Source organism: Hydra viridissima, unplaced genomic scaffold (assembly GCF_058129835.1).
Source record: "Hydra viridissima isolate aposymbiotic clone 2 unplaced genomic scaffold, HvirCarnegie_v1 scaffold_16, whole genome shotgun sequence".
Lineage (NCBI taxonomy): Eukaryota > Metazoa > Cnidaria > Hydrozoa > Anthoathecata > Hydridae > Hydra > Hydra viridissima.
In genome coordinates, this window is record NW_028324315.1 from 420,000 (window position 1) to 434,641 (window position 14,642).

The 14,642-nt window shown below is 27.8% G+C and overlaps 1 protein-coding gene and 2 long non-coding RNA genes across 6 annotated transcripts in view; 2 read left to right on the top strand and 1 right to left on the bottom strand.

Annotated features, from left to right (window-relative positions):
• LOC149877168 (transient receptor potential cation channel subfamily M member 3-like) overlaps window positions 1–2,465 on the bottom strand; it is a 56,889-nt gene extending 54,424 nt beyond the window's left edge. The window contains exon 1 of one of the 3 annotated variants that reach the window (XM_090074042.1): window positions 2,235–2,465. In XM_090074042.1, the coding sequence (XP_089930168.1) occupies window positions 2,235–2,241 (7 nt within the window). In that variant the 5' untranslated portion in view covers window positions 2,242–2,465. The remainder of the gene's footprint in view (window positions 1–2,234) is intronic. The other 2 variants (XM_090074041.1, XM_090074043.1) reach the window with 2 other exon arrangements.
• On the top strand, window positions 923–1,262 carry LOC149877172 (uncharacterized). The gene is made up of 2 exons (XR_016447961.1): window positions 923–1,063; window positions 1,138–1,262. It is a non-coding gene; the product is annotated as an uncharacterized LOC149877172 (long non-coding RNA).
• Window positions 2,466–9,860: 7,395 nt separating the features above from the next.
• On the top strand, window positions 9,861–11,299 carry LOC149877173 (uncharacterized). 2 transcript variants are annotated; one of them, XR_016447968.1, is made up of 3 exons: window positions 9,861–10,854; window positions 10,962–11,100; window positions 11,175–11,299. It is a non-coding gene; the product is annotated as an uncharacterized LOC149877173 (long non-coding RNA). The 2 variants fall into 2 exon arrangements; XR_016447969.1 differs by having other exon boundaries at window positions 9,861–10,846.
• The last annotated feature ends 3,343 nt before the right edge of the window (window positions 11,300–14,642 follow it).

Sequence of the window (14,642 nt, forward strand, 5' to 3'; positions counted from 1 at the left end):
ACATGGCATGCCGCATGTTATTGTATGTAAAGGTTAAATTTTGTTATGAGGATTACAGTTCTTATGAAAAAAAAAGAAGGTAAAGAGTGCTGTTTGTACATATATATTTTGTTTACTTTGATCTTTTTAAATTTTATTGCGTCATTTTTAAAATTTTTGTTTGCACATGTTTATTGTTTGCATATGTTTTTTTGATGTGTATGTGTATGTGGTAATAAGTGCTTTATAGTTGTTTTATCAACGTGTTTTTATAATAATGTAAAGTGTTTTTTTTATTGTTTGTGTATGTGTTAATATGTGTTATATAATTGTTTTAAAAATGTGTTTAAATATGGATATAAGGTATACATTTAACCTTATATATATATTTAAACACATTTATTGAGTTTATAGTTGGTACATATGTTTATATTATGTTGTTTCTGTGTTTTCAAAGTGCTATGACTTGGTAAACGTGTAGAGCAAGGTTTGTCAACTTTGACAGCCAAGTGATGTACTTTTAACACAGGGTTACATGATAGTGTTTAGTGTCAAACTGTTACTGCTTAAGGTCTAGCTGTTTTCAAGCCTTTGTTATTAATTATGCTAAATATACATAATAATGTATTTTAATAACATTTTGTGTAATGTTGTTACTTATGTTTTGTTATATATGAATGTTATCTTACTTAAGTTATATTATAGATACATATTATATTAACTTATGGTGTGTGCTATTGTTGTGTGCTGTTGCTGTAATGTTTTTTTGTTATCTTTTGAGTTAATAGACATTTGGCTTATCTTCATGTTGGTGTCTATTGTTAAAAATGGTAAATAGGTAATTTTATTAAAAATCACTGCTTTCAATCATTCACTAAAAGCCAATACAAGTTATTTTGCCATATATACAATTTGTTTTATCTCTATTTGATTTTTTGTCTTAAGCGCTGTTTACTTCATGATTTTGCTATAAATATTTTGGAATCATGATGTTCCAGCATAAATTATTTTGTAAAAGCTAACATAAAATAATAATATTTTACAACTACTACTCTGGTAAATCACAACAGCTTTTCTCTATAAGGTATATTGATTTTCATTTTTTGTTTGTAATATTTTTCTTATTTATTTACTTATTCGTTACATTTTTTATTTTAGATTTATCAGATGATGTGTTTATGTGGTATAGAAGAACAAAATATTGTAAAGTTTTGTGAATTTTTTAAAAAAGTTTACTAACAATTTTTTTTGAAGAAATAATATATGTTTGCAAAAAAGGGTTACCAACGTTTTTTTTTTTTTTTTTTTACTCAGATATGACTTATGTCAAGTGTAAATAACTAAAATAATGTTAAATAATTGTAACTTATTTAACCTCCTTCTTCCTTTTTATTTTATTCTTACATATAGTCTAATTTTTTCAATTTGAAGAGGTTTTCTCTAAAAGGTTATTAGTTAAGGTTTCACTTTAAATTGTGGAAAACAGCCACTATAAATTAACAGACCGACCATAACCCGTATTACGGGTTGCTTATTGCTAGTCTATATAAAAATTATTTAAAAGATCTCAACATTAAATCCAAAAACCAATTTTCAGTTCAGAATTTCAGGGAGAATAATGTGAAAGTTTTCGTTTTGTGCACCTTCACCTGGTCGTGGATACAAGTTTCAACATAAAGCTGTTGAACAATGGAAACAGCCTTTGTTTCCAGACTATATATTTTTGTGACTATGCTTCAGGTCAGGATTCTGTCACGAAAAAGAACCTTAGATCCTTAGTTGCTTTCTATGTTCTAACTAAAGCTATATTCAGCTTCATATTTCTGTAAAAAAATATCTTACTGACAGAAATAAGTAGCTGAATATTGCTTTAGTTAGAATATAGGAGACAACTCCTGACATGCAATAGACTATGTCATATATAATGGGTTATTTCAATACTTATTGATACAATACCAAAAGAATGCTCTCCTATTACAACCGCTCTAAATTTTTCGCTTTAAAGTTAATCTATTCGAGATACGAGAATTGAAAGCAACAAAGAAGCACAAAAGAAACAGCAAACACGGAGAAGAGCGCGATCGCCTACACAATTTATCACAAATGTAACTTAATGACAGAGGGTGAATTCTATATAAATCCGAGAAATTGATTAAGTTTCCTACAAGTTTTGAGAAAAGAATGGAATTAGATTGTAATAATAAAATAAATTAAGTAACAAAATAATTCAAAAAAATGTTTTAAAATACTTTTACCTTCCATCGATTGAGCTTCTTTTTCCGATATAATTCTCAATTTCTTTTAAAATCTTCTTTATATTTTTATCCTTATTTTCAAATAGCTGATAATATATCTTGCCTGAAATGATGAGAGCTAATTTGAAGGAATCGGTAAGCAGGTAATTTTTCTCTTGAATAGATATGAGTATGTTCTTGCTCTGAACTGCATGCGTTTATACCTATAGAAAATGTGAAAAGTCTTAATACGTTGATGACGTTTTACCAACTCCGTGAAATATGATTGGTTGAACAAAGCCCACAATGCAATTTTAAAAGTTTACAACTAAATACAAAACATAAATCAGAAATAACGCCCTAATATCACGAGACATTTTATCAACTTGCAAAACCTGTTTTATTATCGTAACCTAATCTAAATTTATCTATGTTTTAAACTTTTGTGTGAGTTTAAACTTATTTTGATTGGTTAAATTCTATATTTTCATAAGAGGATTGGAAAAATTTGGTGCATACTGTTTGACATATTAGTTTGACTTAAAGGTTTTTCAATGCGCATCCCAAATTTTAGTGAGTTTAATCAAAATTCAGGTTTTCGCTCTATTTTGAGAGTATTTTACGTTAATTTCGAAGAATTACGAGATGTTTTTTTAATGATGAAGTAAAGATGTAACATAATTAAGCAAGTCTTATACCATGTTCACACCAGCGACGTTTGGCGGAACATTATTCCAGAAGAAATGTTACCGGAACAAAATGTTCTTCAAAATGTTCCTTGTGGCGTTCACACGTAAATTCGGCTTGACGGAACATAAAAAGAATATCGCTTAAATATATGAACGTTAACTTATGTAAACAGAATTCAATCGTTATGATATAGCAATTTCCCCTGAAACTAATAAGGTAACAAAAATTAGCGTCGAACAGTTTTGCATAACTTTTTAATAATTGTCTCCGAGAGCTAAAATTAAATGTCCATAACCCGGAGGGTCCCAAACAAAAGCGAGTTTTTTTGAGTTTTATTATCCCTTTTGCTAGAGAGCTTGGTTTTTATGAATAAGCTTATGTAGGGCTATGTGCTCCTAAACTTTAGCACATTATGTTGGCCATCAATCTGAGTTAAAGATTGCAAAGTCTAAGCCTAGTTAGCTAAATAATAAAAATTAAGCTTTGCTTTTTTCTAACCCTACGCAGGTCACTTATTGCATCTGGAGAAAAGAGGACACAAAGGATTTGAAAGACTGAAAACAAGAGCGCTGGGAGAAAGTTCCACAGACATAAAGCTTTAGGAATAAATTAATTATAAAAGTTTGATGTTCAGATGGCTCCATTAAAATATTTGCAGGACACGACTCGATTACATATTACTGCTAAAGGTTTAAATAATAAAAAAAAAACACATTGTTATCACTACTTTATTGATCCTTTTCATAAAGATATTTAGCAATAGAGTCACAAATAATTTTTCCTGGTCCATTGTCCCCAACAGTAGAAACTGTATTGGGTTGAGCCAGACCGTCATCACCATAATGACGTTTAAGCCATTCTATTCTAATAATATCGTTATAGTATTCACAAATGTCGTGAAAAGTGACGCAAGCGTTAACAATTTTTGTACAAAACTTAATATCACATTCCATACGTTTGCAAATAATGCGGAATCGGGCTTTAAGACTTCAAAAATCATTCTCAACCACACACCTGTCCTGAGAGCCTCAAAACATAAAATTCATGCCCAAAACATAAAACTAATTGCGTTTGGTAGCCCATATATCGATATTTCAAAAAATAAAAAAATTGAAATCATCTGCCTACGTCCAAGGAAAAAAAATGACTTTGAATTTTTCATGTTATTGGCTCCTTTTCTAAAGGCATAAGGAAGAAAAGATGATACTTATTTATGAATAACTATAAAGTTTGATAGATAATCACTAGAAAAAAAGAAAATTTGATAAAAAATAACCATATAAAATAAACAAAAAGAAACTAGATTGCTTTTATTGCTAATCCATTTAAAATTGCATAACCCTAGGGGTATCTTAACCTGCTAATTCGCTTTCTTTTAAAAGTGAAGTGTTTTAAACGTTTTTTTAAGCTCATATTTTTTGAATAACTTTGTCCATTTTATTGCTTAGTACTTAATGTTACAGTGTTACATATTTATGTCATTTAATAGTGAAATAAGGAAGCTGTAAAAATATAATTTTTTTTATTAGTTGCTGACAATAAAATAAGTGCTTTATCAAATGAAAACACAAACAAGTACTTTTTGTAATTTTAACTTTGCTTGGACTCTTTCAAAATGCCCAATACAGCCAAATCTCACGAAGAGTGTAGAAATACAGTGTGTATTGTATGTATGAAAAAGTGCGATTCACCAATTTCTGGTGTAGCCTTTGAGAGGTTTAAAAACATTTTTTCAGCAGACATTGACCTTTTGGACTCTAGAGTTCCAACTGGAATGTGTGGAACGTGTAGAAATCAACTTAGAAGGGTTGAAAGAGGAGTATCTGTCAAGCTGCCTACTCTTTACAGTTTTCAAACTATCAATGTCATGACTGTGACAAGAGGTTCCAACTGTAACTGCCTGATTTGCCAAATTGGTAAGCTAAAGCTGACTAAAAAATATCCTTTGGATAATTCTACAATATCAAATCCCACAAATCCCCTGAAAAGATGTTCAGATTGTTTGTCGCCAATAGGGAAAGGCTTACCTCATAAATGCAACTCTACTTCTTTGAACTTAAACCTTAGAGAAATTTCAACAGAAAACAAAAAAGTTTTTGAACAGGTAGCCTCTGAAACTATCAAAGGTCAAGAATCATCATCAGGTGGGACAATCAGGCTGTCAGTGACTGAGGGAGGTCGTCCATTACCTGTTACCCTCGGTAACTTAAATTTTGTATCTTTCCTGTTTTTAATGGTCCCATTTTGTCTATTCCCCTGTGTTAAGGCCGACGTCGGGCCTAGCACGGGCCAAGCTAGTTACATCGGTTTAACATCGGCTACACTGTTTTTAACAAAACAATATTGGCTGAACGTCGGTTATATGTCTGTTCGCCGACGAATAGGCTAACAGGCATTCAGCCAACGTTCAGCCGACGTTCAGCCGATTGGGTTCTGTTTTTTATTTCAATGATACATTTTAATAAAAAACCGAACATGTTTTTATTAAATTTTAAAAATGGCAGTATACCTAAACAAATGGCGAAGTTCTGAATGGCGAAATTCTGAAATAACAACATTTTTTAATGCAAAGAAAAGTTGATACTTTTACTTTGTAAATTAATTTTATTTGATAATATCAGTTAGTATTTATAATTAATAATTTTTTTTTTCTTTATTTATAAATAGATATTTAAATCAAAATTTATATACCATTAATTTATTGGTCACGGTCGTTCAGAGGTGACAAGTTATTATACGCAAGCGCAGTAGTAACTTTAAAAAAGTAAAATTTTAATAATGGCTACGGTCCGTAGCAACGAATTTTTTTATTTAGTTGACTAATTATTTATAAATGTTTCCATATAAATCAACATTTTAAACTCTTTCTAAAACTAAAATCATAATAAGCATATCTCAGTTGCATAAGAAAATGATTCAAATAAGATAAAGCTTATATCAAAAATTTTAAAGTTGCGCTTTTCTAAGTAAATTAACATTCTTGAATATGCTGATTTGTTTACACTTTTAAAAACATATTATCTAATTTTCTGAGGGTAGAAATTAAATAATTTTTTTTTTTAAATTCAGATGAGTTTTTATGGTATTTAACACTTTTATCAGATCTTAGCACTCAATTTTTTTTTACAAACACCCACACAGCTATATATATATATATATATATATATATATATATATATATATATATATATATATATATATATATATATATATATATATATATATATATATATATATATATATATATACATATATATATGTACACACATAAATGCATACATTACATACATACATACATATATTTTTTCTTTTACATTTTGATATTTTTTACCTTCTGAATTGGGTTTGATTGCTATTCGTTTGCTTAGGCAATTCAATAAGCTATCCAGTTATATTTTAAGATCAGTGTAATAGAGCATTCGCGACCAAATTTAAAGTGGAGTGAGCCCATTTACAACCACTATAGGTGGGTACTTTATTTAGACGAAAAAAGTCGTTATCAAGCGTTAGTGTTTGGTTTTTGCTTTTTTTTTTAAACGAATAATAATGAATAAAGAACAAATTTTTATATCAATCTTCTAATATAAATCAAATTTTCTGAAGTTTATTAAAATAAAACTCTTCATACGTTTAAAACAGCAAGTTTTTTGGCGTGATAATAGCAAGATTTGTTTAGTTTTTCAGGTGCTTTTTTTTTAATTTTTATTACTTCTCCTCTCACTCCTTACTCTTACAGTTTATTTACTTTTGATTTTTATTCATAATTGGTCTCATTATTGTTTGTTATTACATTTAAAATTTGTGTGCTATTTTAGGATAAAGGACATATATTGATGTAATGTTTTCAGATGTTCGGCAACTTTTTACTGAGAAACTTTAAAGATTAAATTTTTTTAAACTTAGCTTGAAGTTTCCTTGAGTCACAATTTTGGTCAAATTAGATTAAAAATGTGCTCTAAACAGAGTGGTTAATTTTTTCTTTAACACTTTCAACATTTTTCACTGAATTATGTGATTAGCCTTTTTTTTTTTTAAATGTTTGATATGATACCAGAACTTTCATTATACTTTTAAAATACAAGAATGTTTCTCACATATTTCCAAAATATATTTGTATATATAAACATGATAAAACAATTTTATCTTTTAACACAAAAAATATAAGCCAAAACTTTATCTATTACCTATATATATATATATATATATATATATATATATATATATATATATATATATATATATATATATATATATATATATATACATATATATATATATATATGTAGTGGACTGGTGAAAAGTTGCCAAACAGCTGATGAAACATTGCATCAATACATAGAAGTTGTTCAATAATATGAAGCAAAAGGAAGGGCAGATTGTAAAAAAACCTGGAAGAGTAGGGAGTTTCCTGCTATTGGTTTGTTTAAGCCTCTGCTTAAGCAAACAAATTACCAATTCATCAAAATATATACTAACATTAATGGCAATGAGAAGATAAATATGTAACTGCAACAAAAAACTTTTTTTTTCATGAATTGGTTTTGACAAGGCTATGTGGGTGTGTTTCCCTCGTCAGTTACGCCTTTGCCACAGCAATCTTGGTTTCTAGCTTGGTAATGTAGAGACAGTTATTGAGAATATAACTACATCTAATTAGATAATACAGCTGTTTTATTGACAATAAATGCTTATTAAAAGCCTTAGTTAAAATTAGAAATGTTGTTGATGAATAAATGATGATGAAGATGATGAAGATGATGATGATGATGACGATGAAACCAAATTAGATGCAAATGAGAATATTGATGATGATAACGATGGGGCTGATTGTGGTAATATTAACGATTTATCAAGGCAGATGCACTTATGATTAATATCTAAATCATATTCTTTGATTGAACTAAACTTTTTTTTACATATACATGCAATAGTCAACATAATTAAAAGAGAATTTGTTTTAACACTGGAAATCAAATCTTAAGGTAAAATAAGGTGTTTATATTTTGGACATGTTTCATTGAGTTGGTTTACCTTTATATTTTCCACAAGACAGAAAAAACAAAATATATGTTCACATTTTTTTTAGAGTTGCTGGTTGTTTTGGTATTTTACCATAAAAATTACTGGTAAAGTTGTAAATGAGGATTGATTTCTTTTTTTAGTTCTTCAATATCTATTTCCAAGTCATGTGCTGTCACAATGCTTTTTTTAATGGTAGCAATCATGGAAGATGACCACACTTTTTTACCAATACCAAGGCAACCAATAAGCTTTTTATTTTTGTTTTAGTGATTTAGTAACATTAAAACTTTTACTGAGTTTTTCTAACTGCTGATAACAATAGCATTTATCACAATGAGTTTTCCAGTTGATATTTAAAAGAAGTGTTGTTGATTTCATTCTTTTGATCATATTATTTATGGTATCATAACGTTTTGAAAATTTTTAGATGAGTGTACATTCTCTAAATCTGACAACATGACATGGAATACATAGTTCAATGTTATTTTTTTGGTTTATTCCAATAGAATACTTTTTTTTCCCAACCAAATATCCACAGACCCTGTAAATAAGATTCAAATTTTTGTAATGGATTTTCATCTAAAAATAATAAAACTTTTTGGATAGTTCTTGTGAATAACCATCAAACTTAACCACATGCATTATGTAGTGTTTATATTCATGAAGTAAGTTAAGCTAATAAATCAATAAAAAACTTCATATAAAGTAAAAGATTTTATTTGAAATTATTAAAAACATTTAGTCAAGTTTTTTACATAAGGACAATTTTTATTTCACAAACGATATAAATAAAATGTTATCAATTTAGGACAATGGTTAGATGTAAATTTTGAACAAGAAAAAAAATTGAGTGCTAAGATTTTTTATAAGTAGTAAAAAGTTAAAAGATTCATATAAGTAAAAGTAGAAAAACTTTAAAGTTTTACCTCTCAAAAAAAATGTAAAAAGACTTCTAAGATTGTAAACAAATCAAAGAAAAAGTTTTTTTAGGCAGATCCTCTTCAATCATAAAATAATATTCCCCTTTCATTTTACTTACTTCTTAACAAAATTAAGTTACCGAGACATTACTAACAGTCTAAAAGCTGGTTATCAACGTAGACGATTTTAAAAAACGTGATAAGTAATGAAAAATTGGTCGCTAAGTAAAAATTCATTCTGTAACGAAGGTCCGTAGCCATTTTGAAAGTTCTATAATTATAAGTTAATAAATTTTCATAATCCAACTGCGCTTGCGCACAATAACCTGTCGCTTATTAACAAAGTTTGAACGACCGTGTGGTATAAAAATAAAGATTATTAATAACACTCTTAAATTTTAATCATTAAAGTTTAAGAGTGTTAAAACTTTAGGAGTGTTAACACTCAAGATTATTAATCTATAATATAATTAGTACAGAAACGTTTAATGTTTAATGTTTAACGTCGTTTCGTCATTAGTTACTAGGCTTTGAAAGAGCGCGTTCTCTAAATGCACGCGGCCGTTGGAGAAAGATCTCTTAAGCGAGTTGAAACTTTTTTCCTTTTGGAATTTAATTATTTGTTTAGATTTGGAATTTAATTATTAGTTTAGATATATTACATAAAGAATCATATAAAGATAAATAATCATCGTTAAGATCATCTTATAATTGAAGTAAGTATATGAAATAGTTATATATACACTTTTATTAGATAAAGTAGAAAGGATTTACATTTTTATTAGATAAAGTAGAAAGGATTTTAATTTTTATTAGATAAAGTAGAAAGGATTTAAATTTTTATTAGATAAAGTAGAATGGATTTAAATTTTTATTAGATAAAGTAGAATGGATTTAAATTTTTATTAGATAAAGTAGAAAGGATTTAAATTTTTATTAGATAAAGTAGAAAGGATTTTAATTTTTTTCAATCGTTTATATTTTGTTTGTTTTAGTTTTTCTTTGAGCAGTTTTATTTTTGTTATGTTATTTTTTAGAAGGAAAATAGGGGTATGGATGTTATTTAAAGTTATACTAATGCTATTTCCATGAAATGGTTATTACTACTATGAAATTTCTGTGATGCTATTAACTATTTTTGTTCTTTTTTAGAAAATCTAGAAAAATAAAATAAAATTTTGTGCCAACACTGACATGGCATGCCGCATGTTATTGTATGTAAAGGTTAAATTTTGTTATGAGGATTACAGTTCTTATGAAAAAAAAAGAAGGTAAAGAGTGCTGTTTGTACATATATATTTTGTTTACTTTGATCTTTTTAAATTTTATTGCGTCATTTTTAAAATTTTTGTTTGCACATGTTTATTGTTTGCATATGTTTTTTTGATGTGTATGTGTATGTGGTAATAAGTGCTTTATAGTTGTTTTATCAACGTGTTTTTATAATAATGTAAAGTGTTTTTTTTATTGTTTGTGTATGTGTTAATATGTGTTATATAATTGTTTTAAAAATGTGTTTAAATATGGATATAAGGTATACATTTAACCTTATATATATATTTAAACACATTTATTGAGTTTATAGTTGGTACATATGTTTATATTATGTTGTTTCTGTGTTTTCAAAGTGCTATGACTTGGTAAACGTGTAGAGCAAGGTTTGTCAACTTTGACAGCCAAGTGATGTACTTTTAACACAGGGTTACATGATAGTGTTTAGTGTCAAACTGTTACTGCTTAAGGTCTAGCTGTTTTCAAGCCTTTGTTATTAATTATGCTAAATATACATAATAATGTATTTTAATAACATTTTGTGTAATGTTGTTACTTATGTTTTGTTATATATGAATGTTATCTTACTTAAGTTATATTATAGATACATATTATATTAACTTATGGTGTGTGCTATTGTTGTGTGCTGTTGCTGTAATGTTTTTTTGTTATCTTTTGAGTTAATAGACATTTGGCTTATCTTCATGTTGGTGTCTATTGTTAAAAATGGTAAATAGGTAATTTTATTAAAAATCACTGCTTTCAATCATTCACTAAAAGCCAATACAAGTTATTTTGCCATATATACAATTTGTTTTATCTCTATTTGATTTTTTGTCTTAAGCGCTGTTTACTTCATGATTTTGCTATAAATATTTTGGAATCATGATGTTCCAGCATAAATTATTTTGTAAAAGCTAACATAAAATAATAATATTTTACAACTACTACTCTGGTAAATCACAACAGCTTTTCTCTATAAGGTATATTGATTTTCATTTTTTGTTTGTAATATTTTTCTTATTTATTTACTTATTCGTTACATTTTTTATTTTAGATTTATCAGATGATGTGTTTATGTGGTATAGAAGAACAAAATATTGTAAAGTTTTGTGAATTTTTTAAAAAAGTTTACTAACAATTTTTTTTGAAGAAATAATATATGTTTGCAAAAAAGGGTTACCAACGTTTTTTTTTTTTTTTTTTTACTCAGATATGACTTATGTCAAGTGTAAATAACTAAAATAATGTTAAATAATTGTAACTTATTTAACCTCCTTCTTCCTTTTTATTTTATTCTTACATATAGTCTAATTTTTTCAATTTGAAGAGGTTTTCTCTAAAAGGTTATTAGTTAAGGTTTCACTTTAAATTGTGGAAAACAGCCACTATAAATTAACAGACCGACCATAACCCGTATTACGGGTTGCTTATTGCTAGTAATTATTAATAATCTTGATTTAATTAACACTGTTAATATGTAGAATTGTTGTCAAAATAAATCTAAGTATATCGATATATTAAATACCATTAAAATTTAACAGTATTAAATAATAATCTTGCTTAATATCTTTAAAGAACAGAGCAGTAATAAATTAGTGAAACCACTTTTTTTTTCTTCGACAGTCTGTTTTGTAGCATTTTAATTATAGCATAAGTTTTTATATTTCTTCATTTGTACTTATTATATTTATATAAACTAGTTCTATATTTTATTGATGGCATCAAATCGTTCTGAAAGGCGAACGGCTTATTCGAAAAAAAGAGGCTACGCAACCTGATCCAAATAAATAATTTTATTGATTTATATATATATATATATATATATATGTGTGTGTATATATATATATATATATATATATATATATATATACATATATATATATATATATATATATATGAATATATATATATAGTTTTAAAGGGTCTGTTAAATGCAAGGAGTTAAGCAATGCCAAGGATGTAAATGCTTATGACAGTGCACATTCTGATCCAAAATGCCTAGGTAACTTTTTATTTAATTAGTGATACATCTCTCTCTCTCTCTCTCTCTCTCTCTCTCTTGTATTCAACAGCCCCTATAAAAAATATTATATATATATATATATATATATATATATATATATATATATATATATATATATATATATACATATATATATATATATATATATATATACATATATATATATATATATATATATATATATATATAAATTTTTATAGGGGCTGTTGAATACAAGAAATTGAATAATGCTATGGATACAAATATTGTGACAGTGCACATCCTGATCAAAAATGCCTAAGTAAATTTTTATTTAATTAGTAATTATATAAAAAGGTATACTCTTCCGGCTGGAAGTCTATATCGGCTGGAGGTGCATACACTTCATTAGTTGCCCCTACTTCATTAAGTTACTGATAAACAACTTTTATTAAAGGTGACATGCAATAATGTCACCTTTAATAAAAGTTGTTTATCAGCAACTTAACTGCGCTATGATTTATACTATATTTTAATTATTGATATGTCAAAATTTAATTTTATACTACTTTTTAGATGCTGCACACATTGGTCCTTGTAATTCATATGAATTACAAAGACCAATGCCCAGAAAACATCGGATGTTTAGCCGATCCAATTTATTTGATGATTAGACAGATTCAAATTAATTTATTTTAAAACTATATTTAATTTTGATTTATATGTGTTTTGTATATATATTAGTTCCTAATCCTTATTTTTTGTAAATATCTTACATCGTAACGTTTAACTTAAGTTTAACTTTCAACTTACAAAAAACTGATTTCAGTTGCTTACGTATGTCACTATTTATAAATAAAAAATTTACATATTACCTATTATAAAAAACAACTTTAAAATATTATTACTTGAGTAATATTTATAATAATATATTATAATAATATAAGTAATATTTATAATAATATTTATAAATAGTAATACTATTTATAAATAAAAAATTAACATATTACCTATTATAAAAAACAATTTCAAAATATTATTACTTAAGTAATAACATTTTAAAATTGATTTTTATAACAGAAAACAAGCCTATGCATCGCGATAGTTTGGGCGGCTAGCTGATGTCGGGCCGACATCGATCCGTACGGACAAAAACGATAGCGGTCCGAGCTCGGCCCGACATCGGCTTTAACACAGGGTCTAAGATTACATTTCATAACAAGGTTTTTTAAATTTTGTCTGTAGGAGCATCATGTTCAAAATCAACAACTGCAGTAAAGTATAAGTTAAGTGCCCAAGACCTGGTGCAAATTCAGCAAGCTACAGGCATGTCTAATATTGGAGTCAAGAAACTTGCAACAACACTAAATTTGGTTTTCAAATCGCCTCTTTTTGAGCCAAACTATCGTGCAAATTTTCATGAAGCAGGGTTGCAACTTGCAAATTTTTTTACCAAAACTACAACTGTATCAGGCAAAAAAATCCCACACAAAGAGTACACAGTTGTTCACTGCAAAAATCTCTCTGACTCTCTAGCAGAAATTTCACTGAAGAGACAACTTCAAGCAGGTCATCTCATAAAAGTTGGGATTGGTGGAGGTCGAGGCTTCCTAAAGCTTACAGTAAGTCTTCAAAGAATGAATGATGAAGATGATTCAAGCAGTCCACCTTCAAAAAAAATTGTCACCTCTCGAGCTCTAAAAGACAGTGGAGTTAAAAAGCAATTTCTAATTGCAGTTGCAGAGGATCTACATGAGAATTACAGCAACATCAAAAAACCTTATTCAGCTTGTTCAACCTGAAAATGTAGACTTTGTGGTTTCTTGCGACTTGAAAGTTCCTAACATTTTATGTGGTTTGCAATGTCACTCTTGCTCACATCCATGCCTATACTGTGATAGTGAAGCAAAGAACTTAGCTGAAAAAGGTGCGCTCAGGACGCTGTCTGATCTTTAAAATTGTTACACTGACTTGCTTTCAAAAGGTGGTGACATTAGTAGAGCAAAGTTTTTCAACAATGTTGTCCATAAACCGCTCCTTAAAGCTGATCCAAGCAAATTCATTTTCGAACTAATTCCCCCAATGGAACTTCATCTGCTTATTGGGATAGTAAATCACTTGTTCAAAGCACTAAAAGAAGAATTGCCAAAAGCAGATGAGTGGCCAAAAAGACTCAATATCACAATCCAATCATATCATGGCGGACAATTTGCTGGCAATTATTGCCAAAAACTCCTAAAAAATATTGAAGTGATAGATCTTCTCTTGGAGAACCTAGATTCATCAGTTTTGGCCATCATTGATGCATTCAAAAAATTCAGTGCTGTTGTTATAGCCTGCTTTGGAAACGTCCTTGACAAGGAATATGAAAAAAAAATCGAAGAATTTCGGACATCTTTTTAAAGTCTAATATTTGTAAGTGTGACCCCAAAAGTCACCAAATTTAAGTAAAAAAATCACCAAAATTAAGTAATATTGAAAATGAAAACAATAACATAAAAGAGAAAATAGCAGAACTAGAAGAAAGAAGCCGTAGAAATA